The sequence below is a fragment of the Embiotoca jacksoni genome, unplaced genomic scaffold, assembly GCF_022577435.1.
Source record: "Embiotoca jacksoni isolate LCO1_2020_lvr unplaced genomic scaffold, fEmbJac1.0.p SCAF_23, whole genome shotgun sequence".
Classification (NCBI taxonomy): Eukaryota; Metazoa; Chordata; class Actinopteri; family Embiotocidae; genus Embiotoca; species Embiotoca jacksoni.
The window spans coordinates 2445717-2458521 of NW_027185374.1; the positions used below are offsets into that span (position 1 = coordinate 2445717).

The 12805-nt window shown below is 41.5% G+C and overlaps 1 protein-coding gene across 6 annotated transcripts in view; it reads left to right on the top strand.

Annotated features, from left to right (window-relative positions):
* The window catches only part of sash1a (SAM and SH3 domain containing 1a), a 162077-nt gene that overhangs the window by 99763 nt on the left and 49509 nt on the right, over positions 1-12805 (top strand). The window contains exon 1 of one of the 6 annotated variants that reach the window (XM_069158221.1): positions 10832-11504. The exons of 4 other annotated variants lie outside the window; for them this stretch is intronic. In XM_069158221.1, coding sequence (XP_069014322.1) covers positions 11394-11504 — 111 coding nt within the window. In that variant the 5' untranslated portion in view covers positions 10832-11393. Of the gene's footprint in view, positions 1-10831; positions 11505-12805 lie in introns of those variants that run through there. One more of the 6 variants, XM_069158223.1, reaches the window with a different exon arrangement.

Genomic DNA, 12805 nt, shown 5'->3' on the forward strand with positions numbered 1-12805 from the left:
AGCCCCTGTAGCATAAAACTTCTCTGCCAACACAGGCCTCCTGTGAGTGTGTATATGTTTGTGTTTGGGTATCCTCCAGGGACCTCATCCCTCTGACCATCAATGCCCTGCCTGATGATTTTCTTTCTCTCATTTCTTCAGGTTTTGCAACCTGCAGATCAACCAGGTTTTTTTTTTTTTGGTCCTCAAACATGGGCACAGTTTTTAATAATCATGGCAGAGTGACAGGAAACATACTTTATATTCTTTGATGATATATAATTTAAGTATCCTGATAGGAAAAAATATTTGCTGGCTCCAGCTTCTCCAATTTGAGAATTGGATGGACCTCCTTCTATTTGCAAACTTTTTATGAAGTAGACAGTAAATACATTTAAGAAAAAATATGCATTGATATTAAAAAGTAACTAATAGTTGCCCTGCTTTTAGCATACCTATGTTTCCTGCTTAAACACCCAATATTTTAACCACTAAAGTCTCTAGATAAAACACCGACGATATCTATTCAAACTGAATTTTCTATTTAGAAATGTGTCTTTTCTTGAAACAGAACCATGTGTATCCCAAACTCCATTTTAACCAACATGCATTTAATCTTAGTGGGCCTAATAACCACTGCTTCTGGCCCCACTGAGTCGTCCTGGCTCCAGAGAAGCTCCACTCTTCCAGAAGAGTGAAGGGTCAGTGGAGCAGGCTCTTTACTGGCTGGCCTAACATAGACTTAGTGGACGATCATTAAACCCACAAAGCTAATGACCACCGACTGTTCCATTTGTTTTATTTATCAGCCTGAATGTGGGGTTGTTTGTTGTAGTTGTACGTGTTTGCTTGTTGGCACAGGCTGCACACTGATAGGATCTGTGGGGACCTGGATAACAGAGAGTGGTAGAGGAATTGAGTCGGGGAGAGTCAGAAAGGTGTGTTAATTAGGTCCGAGTGACCGTCTGGACCAGGGATTTCAGAAAGGACTCCCCACTGGCACGTAATGAGATCTCGCCAGGCTGAGGCAACCATCACCACGGCTTATGCCAGCATCAGGCCATTGCCATGGTAACCTCTCAGTGCTTTTACCACCTCAAAGGTTCGGAGTCAGTCAATTACAGAACAGAAACGCATCCAGAGTCAGCTGTGACGTGGTTTAAATGTTGCAGATAGATAGTGAACGTGACTGATGGGTTTTCAAATTATGAATTGTGATGATTTATGGAAAGTTTATGATTGTAACTTGAATCAGAAACCACAGTGTTTAGACCTAGCATCAAATGCCTGGTTAGATCTGTAATTGTCTTTCAAATAGTTCAAAATCATCATCAATTTCAGACTTTTTTATTCAACGAAAGTTTAGTTTGTTTTGCACAGCAACAGATTTTGAAAAAAGTATTGTAAATCACTAAAAACGTAGGTGTCACATCAGCACATGTATAGAAACACTATTGTTACCGAGCTCAAGTTGGAGCTTTATTTTTATAATTTTTGAATTTGGTTTAAAACACGAGGAATGTGACAGTAAGTCAAACGCAAGTTTATTTTATTGCTTGTTGAATTAGTTTATAGCCAAGTATCGTTTTATTGATTTTAAACTAAAGACCCAAAGCCTTGAATGGACCCTGGCAGATTAAAAAGAACAGAAAGATTTAACTCACATAAATCTCCTCTCTCTTTTCTTTATATTAGCATCAAATTGAATTGTTTGAGAGCACAGCCCAAAGGTTTGACCAGCGTTTTGTACGTCACCATTTGAACCTCTTCAAGTCATTAGGAAAATATACAAGTTTTGTTTTGTGTTTCCGTGGCTCAGTGCTGCCACTGGGTTCATATTCTGTCAGTGTAAGCAGGATCCTCTGGGCTGAAATGGGGGGGAAATTCCTGTGAAAGTGGAGGGCTACAGTGGTTGAGCTGAGCTTGCATTATGTTTGTGTGTTGTGTGGTTGAGTTTCGGGTAGACAGCCAACCAGACAAGAGAGACAGATTGAAACTGTGCTTCACACACACACACACACACACACACACACACACACACACACACACACACACACACACACACACACACACACATACGTGTATATATACACACAGAGACGCCTGAAAGTGTTTTTGAAGGAATAGCATAGCAGCGGATTGGTTGTTCTGACTGCCAATCATCTACACAGTTTACGAAGAAACATTATTAATTGTGCTGCTCTAATAGTTTTGAATGTAAACTCGGATAAATCCTTTAGAAATTATAGTTCTGAATGATTTTTCACTCAGTGTCAAATTGTGATTCTTACACCAAAATGAAGTTTACAATTTAAACTATAACCAGAAAACAGAAAGTTTGGTCACTTTAAAGGACATAAATATACAAGCTGAAAACTAAATGTCCCACTATAATGTCTGGAAGCAATATAAATGGACAGGAAAGAGAGGAATGAGGAGTGGGAATAATAAACTATTACTTACCGATATATTTAACAGTATAAAACAATAATAATAAAACAGCACAGAGCGTTGAGGCTCATATTTGTGTTGAAAACCGCTCTCCACTGAGGTTTTGATATTCATCCACTTTTGCAATCCATACGATTTTTCAGCACGTATTTTAACATGGCTGTTTATTTGCCTCTAATGTGCAAATAGCCAAATAGGCTATGTGTGACAGATCATGTGTCGCGGGTTGTGTGTAAGATATATGATGGCTGTGTGAATGCTGACAGTAATTACAGCACGGTGCACCACAGCAGCCTGGGGCTGGCCTAGTAACAAGTTATTATAACATCTAATACATAACCAAATGTCAGCCATGTCTTCGGCATTTGGTGCTCTGAACGGGATATAAATCTACAGGGATACAGCTCCTTATTCTATCAGTGAGTGCATGGATGAGTGTGTGCTGTGTGGAGACTTTCTCTCTTTCTCTTCCTCTGTGGAACCTGTATGTTTTCTGTCCTCTAGTTTCATTAATTATGGGGGCTCCCAAACAAACACATGCCTGTAGCTTTTACAGTTAGTCGTCCAGATTCCCAAAAATAAACTCTTGCACTACAGACATTAAAAGTGCTAAAATACGCTTTTGTGAGTTTAATTCTTAAACGTTGGACCAATATTCGTTCTCCTCCTCTCTGTGGTGACGTTTGCAAACTCCATGCAAACGTTAGCTGAGACAACAGGTGAGAGTATTTAGGTCGAGGAAAACAGCAGCGGTAGTCCCATAAAATCTTTATCGAGCCCCACTGGCTACTGTCTTGTTAGCTTTGGCATAGTACAGTAAAGGCAAAGCTCACCTATAGCTGTGTGTGTGTGTGTGTGTATAAGCTTGAATGCGCATGCATGCCTGCGTTCCTGAGTGTGTATTGGGGTCCTATAAACCTGAAAGCAAGCAATATAAAACTGAGCTTTGGATGAAACTGCAGGAGATAATTACGCAGTGTGTTCACAGCACACATGGTCATTAATAACATTGAGGCCAAGCCTATTTTTACTGTAGCTAGCTCAGAGGATAACATATGGCAGACTGGCTGACTTGACATAAAAACAAAAGATGTGCAAAGAGGACTTAATAGACCGTCCAGTGTCCTGCAGGGGTGAGGACGCCATGTGCTCTGTGGCTTGTAGGTATATTTGACAACACCAGGGGGAACCACTATGTCCCATTTCACTGCCTCCTTCTCAGCAAGAGGGACTCAAAGTGAAACACAGAAAGACGAAGTAGCATTTTGAAAGGGTTTAGAAAAGTGTAAGAAAATATGTCAAAACATACCCAGAGGAAAGCTACTGATAAGTAAGAGACCCATGATAAAGCAGTGTAGTCTAATCAGGGTAAAGAAAGACACATCACAAAATTGTTTTGTTTTTTTCTAGATTAAAGCTGCATTTCGCTAGTTTTTTCAGTAGTATTATCAAGTCGGATATGTTCTTACTTTATTACCACAGGTTGCATAAAATGCATACTGTTTTTTAAGAAGTTTACTTTCATACATTAGGCCACTACTATCAAGAATATTTCTTAAAATCCTTTTTTTTTTTTTTTTATCAGTTGCAGGAATTTTTATGGAAGTGTTTCGGTTTTGTTTGTTACAGATTAAATAACTTTCAGGGAAAAGTGAATGAGTTACAGTGCAGACATTTTCAACTCTTCACACATTGACAGTCAAACAATAAAGTGATTTTACTTTTTCCACCATAAAAATCAACACTGAATTCTGTCCTGTTAGGGTTCAACGATGTTCTCATTTCTAAAGAGTTATTTATAGATATTGCTTTTGAAAGTTGTTTTTTACGGAAGTCAAGTTTAGGTCACGTAAAAGTAGTTCTTCTTTGTTGGAACTTATTTTGTCCAGAAAAGCGTGACAGATGTTTGTCACAGTACATCCAGTGCCGACCTCCAGTACACAGAGTGAGATGAGACACTGGATGTAAGCTGTAAGCCTGGCAGTGCCATCCTGACACCAACACAGCTGCCAGCCGAGTCTCATGACCTCCATCTGTACTGAGACCAACACATCTCCTCTGTCTGCACCTGTGGACTCACTCAAACAAACAAACAAACAAACAAACATACAAACAAACCCTGTTCTTGTTATTTCCAAGCACACCTGTGGACACCATTCAGTCTTTTCTCTTTTTCACACACATCCCGTGCCTGCAAATATGCACCAAACTCACACACACACACACACACACACACACACACACACACACACACACACACACACACACACACACACACACACACACACACACACCAAACACTGTGCGCCCCGTTAAAGGACTCTGGCCTTTCATACAGTGCTGCTCATATCCCTTTTCGAAGCTTGCTTACATCCAAAACAACGTCTGTCGTTTCAGTTGTGCCTGATTAAAACACCCTGGAATCTCAGTTCACATAGTCACACACACACACACACACACACACACGCACACACACACAATAGTGTAACATAATCATCTACCACATGGCGACAGAGGCGTTCACTGCATGGAGAATCTGGGAATCCAGGGCTTAGCAGAAATATGCCTTGTTTTTATATTTGCGTTTTCTTTCCCTCTACACAAAGCACATTAAAGGAGCCTGCAATTACCAGTAAATTATTGAAAGCGTGGATAGCGACCTGTAAATACCAGTCGGAAATTATTGTAGCTGTGGGAGGTATAAAATAATTCACTGTAGACTGTAGAAATTCCTTTGAAAATGTTTTGTCTGTGTTAACAATAGTGTCAGCAGGTCATGTTGCAACAAACATTGAGAACCTCCTGCTTCTTCCCAGGCCTGGTTTTTTTTCTTTATCCTCATAGCACCTCAATGACACTGACTTTCTCGCCTTCGTCCTGAATTCCTGCATCATGTTAAAACACACACAGAATATCATGTTATATTATCCTGTCAGATGCAGGTAGACAGATTCACACTTTCCTTCCCAATGCTCTGGATCCAGATAGTTTTTTTTCCTGACATACCATACACTGCATGAGCTGTTTGTGAAGTTTCCACAGAGTATATGCAGCTACTCGCCGCTGGTCATCACATGCACCTCATACCCCGGGCAGACCTTCATCTCTTGTTCTATTATCTCTTTGTTGTTGTTCTCAGTGTTCTCTCTGTTGTCTGTGCATATCACATTCTGTGTTTATCCCTCCCTCGCTCAGTTTGTCATTTTCTTTTTTTCTCTTTTCTCTCTCCCTCTAGCCCAGCAATAATTCCTGTGTTGATATTTGAAGTTAACATTTCCCCAGCTTTCAAAAGACTGCAGTGTTACGGTTGACCACGCCATGAAAAATAATACCGAGGACGCACTAACAGCAAGCGCCAGGCGATCATTAATACTCCCTTAAAGCATTGTTTTCAGTGGGAAGATCAGCATGTTGATTTAATTTAATGAGTTGCTTAGCTGGGGGAGGGGACCAGGGAAACGGTAATTAGTTGTCATGCTAATTGGGCTTGTGTAATAACTCCCACACAAGACTCAGTGGTGTGTGAAGCACAGTGGGGCTGGCCTGCCTGCCTGCCTGCCTGCCCGCCTGCCCACTCACTCATTACACACACACACACACACACACACACACACACTCACACACACACACACACACACACACACACACACACACATTTTCTTGCGCATTAAAATACACACAGGCACACATGCATGCCCACACAGATAAATATGAGCAACTAATGCTCACTTTCAGAATGGTTCAAAGAAAATGCAGAGGGACTGTCAGGCCTAAGACTCAGCGACTAAGCGGAATTAATGATGTAAAAATCTTGATCCCAATTATTCACAGAGAGAAAGCAAGCTGAAGACGAAAGGGATAGGGGTTCAGGACTTTCGATCCAATTAGCTAATAAAGCATGGTAAGTTGGGAAAAAAGGGAAAGATATCAAATATAGTGTGACAAAAAGGCTTAAAGATTCAGTAATCAGAGCAGAAGAGGTGACTACATAGCTTAAGTATATATCATCCTTTCAGTTCCATTAATCAACATATGAAGAGCTGATTTCCAAAATGTTACTAGTCTGTTTCACAGTTGTTGTATGAGTGTGTAAACTGCAGAGAGTATACATGTATGCATCAGTGTTGTGTGTATATATCAATCCTTAAGTGCTCTGGTGGTGCCTTTGATGTCTGTCCACCATGTTGTTAATCACCCCTGCCAGTGGGGTCCGTGACTCCCCAAGGAACTATTTTTAAGCCCTGGGGTCACTGACCTCCACGAAGGGTCACTCTCACTATCAGGGGAGGTCCAGCCCGGCTTTGTTTTAACATGATCTGCATTCTTTTTCTATCTCTGTCTCCCATTTTCTCCTCAGTGTCAGGGTTGTTTTCAGTCTCCTCTATCCCTTAAATGTATGCCTCCTCTTAGCTCCACCTTTTAGCGTTAACAGCGCACCGTTGGAAATACAAATTGGTTACCTTTCACAACCATATTATTTCATAAATATCAATTTTGCCTGACAAACTCCATATAATTATTTCACTTTGATCAGTTTGATACTTATTATTCTTATGTGATCAGTGTTAAAGAGAGATTCTCAGCTCAACCCTCGTCTCTAATGAGTGGGTATAGACAAGCTACCTGGTTTTGTGATAATCTTGCTGAGTCATCTCCAGTGGAAAATTACATACTGGGAAAACCTACCGCCTTGACGGATGTTTATCTGAGTGTTTAAAATGTCTTAGCTTGTGGGAGTATTTAAGAGGTTAATTAAAAGACACGGGTGGGAGTTTAGTTGATTCTTTGTAGATAAAATATCTGCAATGCCTTCATGTCTGTATTGATAGCTCAGAGACACATTGTGATCTTCCCTGATCCTCTGTTTGCAAATGGAAGTCGGGGTGAACACTTCCTCTTGGCCCATCCTAAATTATTCCACCTTTTCCCGCCTGGTTCCAGATTTAGTTCCAAGTAAATTATTGCATATATAGAGCACTAGACAAGAATATGGGTCATTCTCATTAGGAAAGGCAACATTTGGACATGTTGATGGTTGGACAAGCAGCCCCACTAGACTATTGGCTCTAATTGGTGAAAACAGGATTTTAAAAACAGCTTTATATTCAGGAAACAGATACACAGATCATGACCCCATGCTGATACGGCTTCAGCATGTCAAATACAAATTCTTCCTGTCTCTGTCCACTCCTGAGGTTTTCCTGCATCTTCTAAAACCTGATGACACAGTGTAATCCCCCCCACCCATTCACACAGGAATCCACCAGGATCAGCATATAAGAAGACAATAAAACTGTTAATAATAAATAAAAATGAAAGCTCGTAGAAGAGATGAAAGAAGACAAATGAAAGATGGTAAACGTGTGATTTTTTTTTTTTAATATATATATAACTCTTGACACCATTTGGAATGCAGTCAAAGTCCTGAAGCTTTCAAGACAATCTTCAAAGTAAACCTACGTGAGCATTTCATATTCATGACATCATCCTTGTCATGAAGGAACCTCCTGTATTTTTAGAGCCATGAATTAAGTGCCCCCATTCCACTTTTACAATAAATTTATAGACAGTGAATTGGTTGCAGTTTGTCTGCTGCACGTTTTGTCCTCCTTTCTGACCAAATCTTGATGTTGAATCTTACGCCCAAAAATATATAAAAGGGAAGATTTTAACATGTAATAAATGTGTAATTAGCATCTGGTGAAGTAACGAGAGAGTTTTATTTCCTCTGTAACATCTGGCAACATGACACCTTGATAAGTGGTTGGTGTGAAAAGACAGAAAGCTGGCAGCTATACATACAGACTCACACCAGCAGTGTTTGATGAGTGTGTACTGAGTCAACAGGCTTCGTCCTCTCCTCACTTACAGTTTGACCCCTCTGTTTGAGGCGCTCCAGGTGGGGGTCACACTGACTCATATTTGGGTAAATGGCAGTTTGGCATAAGTGTTTGTGTGTATAGGATGGTGTGTGTGTGTGTGTGTGTGTGTGTGTGTGTGTGTGTGTGTGTGTGTGTGTGTGTGTGTGTGTGTGTGTGTGTGTGTGAGGGGATGACTTCCAACACTTTCCTCTATCTGGGAACAAGAGGCAGATCAGGGTGGCGCCTTCAAATCACTGCTACAGATCACAACTAGGTCACCGTTCTGTAAAAACAGCAGAGAACTGATGGTCAATCAAACAATGTAATGGCAGTATGGACACACACACACACACACACACACACACACACACACACACACACACACACACACACACACTCGCAGTCCTATCCCTTGAGGTGGGCAGTGCAAACCCCCCCCCCCCCCCCCCCCCCACTGTCAACTTTCCAGCCAACAAAACTGCTCTTGTTTAAACGTGTTTTCTGTCTGTGTTCTGTGTGTTTAGATTGCAAGCACGACACTGTTGAGCAGCTGCCACTCATCCAAGACCTGTAAAAGTCATTCGTCACCTACACAGACTTTGAACCAGGATATTGTATATAAAGGAATCAGCAGAGCCAGCGAAGGAGGAGTCACTTGGATAATATAATTGGTTTTCTGGTCAGTGGAAAACTGCAAAGTCCAAAATCCATTTCTTGCCATGCAAGCAGCATTGGCTCTGTCAGGTATCCTACCACTTTGGTGCACACTGAAATACCTTCATGCATTAACTTTATATTGTACAGACCTTTAGGATGGATCTGACGGAGTCTGCTGACTGCCAGACTTTTTCTCATAAAGTTGACGCTTGTGTTTTTTATGAAATATCTCGACAAGTATTGGAGTGATTGCTGTTTGGGAAGAAACATTCATGGTCTCCAGAGGATGCATTATAAATAGCCCGATGTCATCACCTTTTATCTCCTGCATTATGTATTGATGAAACACAAGCTAATTGAATTCCCGTCAGCCTCAGCTATATTTTGTGCTCCATGCAAATTAGCACATGTTAGCATGCAAACACTAAAAACGGAGCTGTTTAGCCGGTATAATGTTTACTTGTCAACTTGTTAGCATGCTGATGTGAGCATTTAGATCAAAGTGCCACTGTGCTTACATACGGTGTTAGAGGACTTCTGTCATGGCTGCAGACCTCACTGCTTTAGAGCCTTGTTTCGATAATGAATACCTTTATATAAATATACTGATAAAATGAGATTGTACACACATTGATCATTTGTAGATTTTTTTTTTGCCAAGGATGCAGATACCTTAGTAAAATGTATGGGAGCCTTTTGCACCATACATAATTGACAGTATGCCTCCCAGCACATATTTGTTAGCACTACAAGGGAAACTGTAGCCCGGCGGATTATTATGTAGCTGATCGCCTTTTACATGGTTACTGAAAGGAATGTGGGGTTAACAGTTGTTTTTTTCCCCTCTGGGCTGCTCTCTTTACTTCGATTGTTTTAAAAAGCATGTTCTGACTGCATGTGGTGTTGTCGACTGATGTGGTAAACAGCAGGTAAAGCTGCATTTGAAAATCGCAGCGAAGGGAGCTGAGTGAGGAACGGTAAAATGTTCAGTCTTCCTCTCTGTCTCTTCCTCCGTCTTCTGGTCCTTCTGGCTTCTGTCACAAGACCTGGCAGCTGTGGCTGCTCTGAGAAAATGTGCTGCTGACAACAACAGAGACAGTTTCAGGACTTGTTCATAACAATAGAGAAGCCTGCTGGCGGAACATCACAAACGGCTGATCAGACACGATAGCTGGGCAATTTCATGCTTGTACATAACGTACTTCTTTTTATTCTGCTTGTATTCAAATGACATCTGCAGCAATGATTTTGATTAAAGTTTTATGTTTTTTGTGTCATTGTCTGTCACCCTTGTACATTTTGTACAAGTTGCTGCAGGCATAGGGCACCGTAACATTTTTCCCATGCGCTTTTTTTGTTTTTCAGACAATTGTGTGGAGAATGTGCTTTGTTCACAGTCCCTATTCAATACAGGCTGGAGAGATGTATTGGTGGAAAACATGTCTGCATGAGATAAAACATGAACTATAAAACTCAAATTTGACAATATAAGATTTTAGCAAAACTATAAACTCTCCATTCAAAATATTCACAGAAGGCAACAGGTCACTGCAAAGTTACCAGTGAGTACAGCAGATAATTGAAACTTCCCAGTTATGTTCAGGTGGTAAAGAAAAAGTTTCTTGAAGCCAAATTATAATAGATTACTCAAACAAACACGTGATGTAAATAACTGCTTACATGAAAAACAAACCTGTTGTATTTTACTATTAGGGATTAATCAACTGTGTGAGTTAATTCCTGAAAATTGTGCTCTTAATACAGGACAAGTGTTTTTCCTCTGCTGTCATGTGTTGTTGGGAGGAGTGTATGGGGGAGAAAGAAAGAGAGAGGGAAAGACGGTGGGTGAAGGGAGGGGGAGGCGGAGGCGCAGTGTTTGGAGGATTTGCTCTGTGTTCCGGGCGTTCTCTCACTCGAAGTTTTTTGTAATGTAAAGACGCTTGTGTGTGCTCGCCGCACTACTTTAGACACTTTTCTGTCACCCATAAAGGGATTCCACTGACTTTTTGGAAACTTTTGGCCCACTTCGAAGACTCCCCCCCCCCCTCCCCGGCGTGGGCTTTGGTTTGCGCCCGACCACGATCCGTGCTGTCCGGACTGTGGCGCAGGGAACACCCCACTTTGGAGTTTTCAGACGAATGACCAGTTTTGGGTCCTCACAATTCAAGACCGCCTTTCTTTCCTTTTGGGGGGGTTATTATTTGAATGCAACGCACGTTTTGTTTTGGGAGTTTCTTTAACATGTCTGGACACGATTTACGTACTAAGCTTCGAACTGTGCCAGGCAATGTTGGAGCTTTTCACCGGTGCGTCCAGGGCAACTTTGTGTAGGATCAGCCTTGGCACCGATAACTTCTTTACTGCTGGTGATCAGGTCGTTACCTGTGGGCTTGAATTCAAGCCTAGCACCGTACTGGTCTGAGTGTAGACACATTTCCTAACACTATGGACGGGGATCAGGAGACCGGTGCGTCTTCCGAAGAGCCCCAGGCAGACAGCGCTGCTGCAGCGCCCGACAGCTTCTCCCAACTGTGGACTGACGTTATGGGGATGCTGGTAAGTTTTTGGGGGAGGGGGGGTGACACGATCATTGACTGACAACTAACTCCGATTTTTCACCCTCGTACTCCATGTTGACACTGATTTGCAGATAGAGTGATAGGGAACAACTACATGCAAATCAAAACAACACTTGGCAGCGCGTCTGTGTAGGCCCGAGTTTAAAAATCCACCAGCTCTCCACTTCGGGTCTTGTATTCCGGTGGTTCAGCTGTAGGCTGCTCGTGATATGTTCATACAGTTGAGTCGGACCTCAGTGTAAACAGGAGTCGATTGAAAGTGGTAGGTTATGCTCTGAAAAATTAACCCATTTTACTCTGTGTGTGTGTGTGTGTGTGTGTGTGTGCGTGCGTGCGTGTGCGCGCGCGCGCTTGTGTGCGCTTCCATGCGCTCTGTGGCTGTTGGGCATTTGGTGTAATTCCTTGCAATATATTTTGTTTTCCTTTGATGCAGGCCAGTGAAGCCTCACTGCAAGGCCAGAAACTCGGAATATAATTATTCTCCAAGTGCATGCTTTTGTGGCTGCCTTCAATTGAGGATATGGGTACTTTTTATATTGTAAACTTGATGATAACACCATCAAACATAAAACTATAAATGCTGAGAGATACTTTGGTCTAGATCCCAAGCAAATGTGGCAGTACATTAACTGTAACTTTTAACTAATTGTCATATTAATAAGTTAAGGGTGATTCCCCAGCTCCCCTTGATCATAATGACTTTTGAGTGCCCTGTTTTCTTTGTGAACTGCATTATTTCAGTCAGATTTAGTGCACTTTCCATATTTGTGCCTGTTTACATGTTTAAGTGATTCTTAGAGGTGCTTGATGTTGTATCAACACAGATTCTTGTGACACTGCTGTGCTAAGCTGCAAACACAATCTTAATTTTAACAGGCTACATGGTATCTTATTGATCTGCTGACCAAATGTTGCAGTCACTTTCAGTCTGTGAAGACAGAGGTGTTAATTTGGTTAAGTCTGGCACTTAAGTGTGTGTGTGTGTGTGTGTGTGTGTGTGTGTGTGTGTGCTGCCTTGTGACACTCGGTAGGAGACTTGGCTCCCAGCCAGCAATTTATCCAGCTTTACTGCTCTGGAGGCAATTGTCTGAGGCTGTGCTCATCTTTGTTGTCTTTCCCCCCTTGAACTGAAACACACAAACATATACAGCAACATGTCTTTTTGAATTCTTTTATTCTCAACAATCACTATGTTGTGATCAATCGCCTTTAAATGCTTTCACAGGTTGATAATATACATAAAGGAAGGGTATTATAGTAAATATGAAGGTCATAATG